This window comes from Atta cephalotes, assembly GCF_000143395.1.
Source record: "Atta cephalotes unplaced genomic scaffold scaffold00034, whole genome shotgun sequence".
NCBI classification, from domain to species: domain Eukaryota; kingdom Metazoa; phylum Arthropoda; class Insecta; order Hymenoptera; family Formicidae; genus Atta; species Atta cephalotes.
Window position 1 is genome coordinate 3377416 of NW_012130098.1, and position 7664 is coordinate 3385079.

Consider the following 7664-nt stretch of genomic DNA (forward strand, 5'->3'; position numbering starts at 1 on the left):
CACACACACACACATCCCCGAAAAGTTTCCGAATATGGAACTTAAAATTGCATAATATTCAGATCATAATTTGGTAAAAAATCATCGCAGATAAAAAAATAAAAAAGCACTTTAAAGTTTGAAACTTATACTTTAGCATGCTTTTGACCGCTTTTCAAAAAAAATTTTATTTATAAATTTTATTACAGTTCTGTATCTTAACAAATATCATGTTGTATTTTTTACAATTACGTACATTTAACAATGCGCAGTTTGATAAAAATTTTTTTTCGAAAAGTTCAATATTTTTGTAAAACAAAGATTTACCTCCAAAATGCTTTTTTAAACATTTTCTTATGACTTTTCTTGATCGAATTGCGCATTATTGAAGCTAAATTTTTATAGCTCACAACCAATATTAAAATTCGGTGAAATATCGTAAAAAATTGAAGAAGCATTTTGGAGCTCAAAGTGTATTTTAACAAGTTTTTGATCGTTTTTAAATTTAATTCTACAGAATTGAGAAGATAAAAAATTTTTGTGATGATTTTTTATCATCAAATTTCACCGTTGGTTTAGCAATTACAACATATAGAACATTCTGTACATGTCACATGTCTCAGCGTCTTGCGATCTGTTATTTTGACGACAACGGATGTATCATCTGCCTACATACTATAACAACCATTTCAATTCGAGATTTATTATATAATATACATGATGTCCTAGACCTACTACATCATTTATTAGATTTCTGAAGTTTGAGATAAAAAAATTCTAATATCAAAATGTTGAGGCTATAATAGTTTTCAAATTGTATATAATTATAGCCTCGACATTTTGGTATTAGAATTTTCATTTTAAAACGACTTTAGGAATCTGCTATTAACAGGTGGTGCGTTAGATCTGGGACACTTTAAGATGAGATTAATATGAAATCAATTTTAAGTTAATTTTAATTATTTTAAATAAATATTTTATATATATATGTATATTATTATATATGTATATATTTTATTTTTTATACAATATATATTATTATTTTAGGTTACATTTCAATAAATATTTAGTAAGTTTATCAAATATATAAAAATAAATTTTAATTATATGTTTAATGAAATAAATATTATTTTAAAAGGAGATTATGCTTTCTTATTTTGATAATTAAATGGTAAGTTTCGAAGTAAATATTTATACTGTTTAAAATTTGTGAGTTTTTTTTTCTAAAATAATTAATGGAATTCAAGTTAATATTTTATTACAATAAACGTTTATTACAAGATTTAATTTATAGATTGTTTAAATTCGACAATTGTTTAAATCTGATAAATAACTACCCAATTTTACTAGCATTACATTTAAAAACAGTAAATAGTTTGTTTAAATAAATATTTTATACATTTCACTTTGTGTATTTCGAATGTAATTAATGGTTTATTATTGTTTAACAAATAATATCTCAAACTAGAAACTAGAAATTAGTAATGAGCAACGGTAACGAATTACTTTTGTAAAGTAATTTTCTCAATCCTGCGCATATATGTAATATATTATATATATATATATATATATATATATATATGTGTGATACTGTCTACTATATATATATATATATATATATGTGTGTGTGTGTGTGATACTGTCTACTATAGTAATATGCAAGGATATGTTGAGGTTCGTAAATTTTACAAGGCGTATAAATTGCATTTTATCAGTAAAACAATGACGCTGTTCTAGAGTTTGGTCTTCAGTTTGGAATCCTTTTTGTAACTTTTCAAAATTTTTCAAAAATATGATTTTTTTTAAATCATGACCGGACATTATATTCAATTGAGCAGGAAAAGATTAAAACAAGAATTGAGTTTATTGAAATAAATATTTTATAAAATGTTATATTTTATGTCAAAATATGTTGCAAAATAAAATATAAAATATCATCATCATAAATTATTGTTTTTTAATATAGAGTACATACGAAAACTAATACATAAAAAAATTAAATTTCATTTAAGATATATCATCAGATATATCATATATATCATAAGATAGCATACATGACTAATAGTCTAAAATCGATATCAAGTGGATGTTTTATATTATAAAATTTCTAAAAAAAAACAATGATAAAAACAATATTTCTTTAAAGCATATTATTTATTAAGCCTTTAGTTTTCGATGTATATTCTAAATTTTACTTAATACAAATGATAAACTTGATAAGCGCACTAAAATTCCATTATTCAGTCTGATGATTGACTTGAGAGTTTTCAATTTATATTTGCTTAAAACATGGCACTGCAGCGAATGAAATAGTCCAATCAATTACATATAATAATGCATACTATTCAACATATCTCTTTCTTTCTCTCTCTCTCTCTCTCACTCATATTCAAAATAATTATAAATAAAATACATATTTAAGTGGAATTCTGCAAATCGGTAGAGCATACTCAAAATGAAATATTCAACATTTAGCGTAGCTAAGTAATGGTAATCCAATAAAGGAAAATCATGGCTAATATTCTCAACGATACACTTACTAAAATTTTATGTATATTTATATAATAAAAAAATTTTTGAGGAATTAATCTATAGACTAATAAAAAATATATTAATAAATATATTAATAAAAAATGTAAGAAACAAGAAATCCAGGTTTTCCCGAATCCGGAATACCATATAATTGTATCCGTCACAGGAGTGATTCGATAGACTTTGATCTTGCAGAAAATGTCACTTGATCAGCCTATATTTCTCCTTTTTCTACTTACTGGTAATCTTTCGATTGGGTGACTATTTTGGTTTACCGAGTCCACCAACTCACACGAATCTCGTTGTAATGATTCTCACCTTAAAGCTATCCGGGCTAGCATTCGAAATCAACTCGGCAGCAACTGCGCCAGCCGATGATGTTCAAGGAGCAAATTCCGATGCGCTCAAGAAAATTAATTTCATGGATGTGATACATTATAGCTTTGGTTATATGGGTGTACTAACAGGTAAGATAAAAACAAATAACTATAGACACAAAATTATAATAAATATGCAAAAATTCAAATACAAATTATATTAATTTATTTTTGCAGGTCCGTATTACCGTTACAGGACGTACTGGGACTCTTTGCATAGACCGTTTTCCAACTATGTTGATCCGTGGCCACTCACCTATTACAAACTCAAACAGATCACGGCGTTCATCGCGTTGTTTCTAGTGATAAACTATCTCTTTCCCAGCGACGTAATGTTCACATTACATTACAAAGAGCCAAACATAAACTTTGCGATAGAATGGGATAATTTTAATCTTATTGCATTATTATTGACAGTAGCTCCTAGACAATTAATATTATTGTTATACAATATGTGCTATTGCACTGAGTTTGTAAAATACAAGATGAGACATTTAAAGTATTTATTATCCCTGGAAGTATGCATCGCAACCAAAAATGTTTAAGATAAAAATTGATCATACAATAAATAAGGGAATAAAATCTTTAAGGAGGTATTCTAGTGTAATAGGCGGTTTTTCTAGAATTTATTTACGAAGAATCCATAAAAATTATTGATATCAATTTTTTTTCTATACACTTATTAATATTTAAACAATTTGTAGGAATTTTTATGTAAAAAAAAAACGTTTGCACATGGCTTCCATAGTTGGAGCGGGGAGATTCTGCTTGTTCGAAATAAAAAATTCAAAATGATTCTTAATTAGTAAATAATAAAAACAATATAAGGCATGTTAAGAGTCTATAGAGAGTATATAGTATATAGTAAGAGTATATAAATTTTATGTTGAAAAACTTACAAAATAAACATAAATATATTCTAATTGATTATAACATGTTTCGACTTCTAGATTAGGCTTTCTTCAGATATAATAAACGCAAAGTTGTTACAATAAAACAGTATTAATAGTCATGGAATTCAATGTATATGTAAATCGAAAGACTGGATGAAAATTGAACAGAGGAACAGAAATTGCTCGCCAAAAGATTAGAAAATCAATTGAAAAGAATTTTGTAATGTTCTAACATTGTAAATTTTATTAATTATATTAAGTTCTAAAGAAAGCAAACATGTCACCTCGATAAACACTCACCAATTTTTCAGAAAAGTTATTACATATTATTGATACGATGCTCGTCAAAATTACTTAGTGTAATTATAAGTAATTATACGTAGTCCAATAAATAAGAGCAACAAAGTCATATTCCATATAAAAATGAATTCTCCAATGAATAAAAAATAATAAATTATATGAAAAGATGTAAAATTAGTCACAGAATAAAATTAAAGATGTCAACTGTTACAATACTGACTAGACAAAAAATAATCGAACGAGTGTGATCTTGGCAATGCAAAGTCAGACCTTGTTTACAATCGGAATATAGACTTTATGTAAATCCTCAGTATTAGTTTGAAGATTAAGACTATTTTTTTGTTTTTTAATATGCATCTCTGAAACTAACCGCTTATTATAACATGATTCTTCATCAAAGATTTCAATACTATTCCAATCAAAATATATTCTAGTTCTATATTCTAGTTCTATGCTCGATTATACAGAACGAGAAGACGTGTTCCAGAATATATAATTTCGATATATAAGATTTGTGTTTTTAGCTATCTCCCCATCTGTCCTATATATGATGCATCACAATTATTGCACTTAATTTTATAAACTACATTGTTTTTCGAAAATTAAGGACGAGGATCCTTATGAGTTTACATCTGATACAGTTGTTACATGATAGTTATACATCTTTAATTTTATTCTGTGACTGATTTTACATCTTTTCGTATAATTTATTTATTATTTTTTGTTCAATGGAGAATTCATTTTTATATGGAGTAAAAAAAGTACTCTTGAAACCATACAACTTTTATTTGAAAATTTTTTTTCTATCTTTTATACTTTCGACGATATTTGCCTTGAAAGAAAAGTATCATTTTTTTTTTCGAAGGGATATTTCCTAAACATATGAGATTCTACCAGTATAAAAAAATATTCTTAGATTTTTTTATTATATTTACCAACATACTTCAAGGTGAATCAAATCGATTACGGATAGTGTAATGTCCCTTGTCAATATATTTGTTAATCAAAAGTTTTTTAAAATATGTTGTATATACAACTTATGAAATATTGATTCGTCTATGAAATACTATTGTGCAATAAGATACCCATTCATACTAATTTTCAATCTGAAATTGAATTTCTAATTACGTTTTCTGATTTCAAATGTGGTGACAGCATAATCATTATAATAATTTTAATGATTCATCCTTTTCGATTTCAGTACACGCAAACAGTAATGTTCGAAGAGCACTGTTTCCTCTATAGATTTTTCTATATGTATCCGGCATTCGCTGGTTTTCGACTGAGAATGTTTATCGGTATGGCGTTGGCCGAATGTGTTTGCCAAATGTCAGGATTAGGAGCTTACCCGGTCTGCTGTCAATCCGTACCTGGTCTAGGCCCACGCGATTACAAAATGATCGAAAAATTGTACGATTTCGTTATTCCATTTTGAGATATTTATATTCAGCAAGCCGCTTTTCTATTAGCCAATGATTTACATGATTACATTTATACGCCGTATTATTATCCCGTTTCTCAGTTAACAAGAAGAGATCACATATGTATTTCACGGATTTTGATCAGCTTTTGCATGATTATTCTGGGGCACCAAAAAATAATCCCTGCAAAGGAGTAAATTGCGTATTTTTCCCTAATAGCATTCCTTGTATCTATAATCAGAGAATATGGGAAGTTCATAAGCAAGCAATCTGTTAATATAATAATTTTTTCAGATCGCTTGATCACGAGAGAATGGAAAAAGAGAAACAGGATTTCGAAACGGTGCATAACATGAATGTGTGGGAAGTGGAATCCTCTCCGTTTGTCAGGCACACGATGAAAATGTGGAATACATGCGTACAATATTGGATGGCTATGTGCGTTTACAAAAGATTCCCTCATAAAGGTTTAAGAACCATCGCTACAATGACTTTATCTGCTCTATGGCATGGTTATGCTGCCGGCTACTACTTTTGCATCTGTCAAGTCCCGCTCTATCTACCTTTCGAGGACATCTGTATTAAATTTTATAATCAATGCGAAGAAAATGAATTTGTAAGTCGTTTATACGTAAATTTAATGATATAGAGATTTAATGATATGTAAAATCTATTTTGATATTGTCTACTAATAGAAAAAGATAGGATAAAATGGATTTCTTAAGCGGAAATGATTAATTTTTTTATTAATGACAAAAAATAAAAATGGAATGTTAATTGATCGTTAAATTAAAAAAAATAATTTTTCCAAAAGTTATAAGCAAAGTTGCAAAAAAATTAAATTTTCCAAAATTAAAATTCAGGAAGGATTTACTTATAAAAAAAGTAAAATATCATACAAAAAAAGTATTGTAATGAAAAAATGAACATAAAGATAAAAAATTCTGCTTTATAATTTTACTCGCACATTTTAATCGCATTTCTTCAATTTATAATTGTTTTGATTATTATATTAGCAGAGAATGGAAAAGTTTCTTTTCCGTTACTTTATGATTACTTTTTATAATATCAATTTAATAATGATGTTGCAATTTTTTATAATTGTAATGATAATTAATGTTAAGGTTACATTAAAAAAGTCACTTTGAAAAGTAAATTACCATTACGTGTTATTCATTGAGAAAAATAATAAGTAACGAGTAACACCGCAAAGTTACTCCATTACAAGTTACATTAAAAACTAATAAGTAACGAGTGACTTTTCCAATCCGTTACAAATAATTATGACTGTTCCAATTCTGTTACATTATCAACATAATAAAAAAATTCACAACATCACTATTAAATCAGTATTAGAACAAGATAATTAAGATGTAAGTAACGGCAGTTACAGTAATTATTTCTATTCCTTATATTAGTATATATTAGTGTAATAATTGGAATAGAATATTTCATAACATGTGGGCATAACTTCAAAAATGAATTCGAGACGCAAAAATAACACAAAAAGAAAACATTCATATAAACATTTATTTTATCTGATCTTATTTTCGAGTTATAGTTATAGATGTTTTCATGTTTTATTAATTCTCATCACAAATTAGCTAGCGTTATAGTGTCTTCACATATCTTCACGTGTCTTATTGATTATTAATAAACAAATAAAAAATATATAGTTATAATATGGCTATGAGTCAAAACGGATTCTTCCATTTAATTAAGCTTTAATTAAGCATAAATATACTTTAATATCATGAAAAGCTTGTTTTGATTCTTTTTAAATCATATTATTACTTTATATTTTTTATTTGATATATAAAAGTCTTTATAATTTTTATTTCTTTAATTAGTAAACACGTTCTGTATGAAGAAATATCCGGAATATATTATATCAGAGAATATCGTCTTAGAAAAATATCCTTTCTTTGTGAATCATTATTTGAAGAATTTTGTTTATCTCGAAATTTAAAAATTTTCTACGTAGAAAAAATGTAATATATAAATTGAGTTATATAAGTCATATTTATCAAGCTTAATCATGCATACTTATTAAGTTTAGATTAAACTTATAAATATCTTGAGATTAATGAGATTAAATCTTGAGACCGTGTGAGATTAAAGATATATATATATATATATATATATATATATATTTATTTTTT

General features: G+C 26.3%; 1 protein-coding gene across 1 annotated transcript in view; it reads left to right on the forward strand.

Annotated features, from left to right (window-relative positions):
* LOC105621547 (lysophospholipid acyltransferase 7) overlaps nt 1-7664 on the forward strand; it is a 15316-nt gene that overhangs the window by 6625 nt on the left and 1027 nt on the right. Inside the window, exons 3-6 of the mRNA XM_012203020.1 lie at nt 2707-2978; nt 3066-3217; nt 5283-5491; nt 5797-6118. Of these exons, the coding sequence (XP_012058410.1) occupies nt 2707-2978; nt 3066-3217; nt 5283-5491; nt 5797-6118 (955 nt within the window). The remainder of the gene's footprint in view (nt 1-2706; nt 2979-3065; nt 3218-5282; nt 5492-5796; nt 6119-7664) is intronic.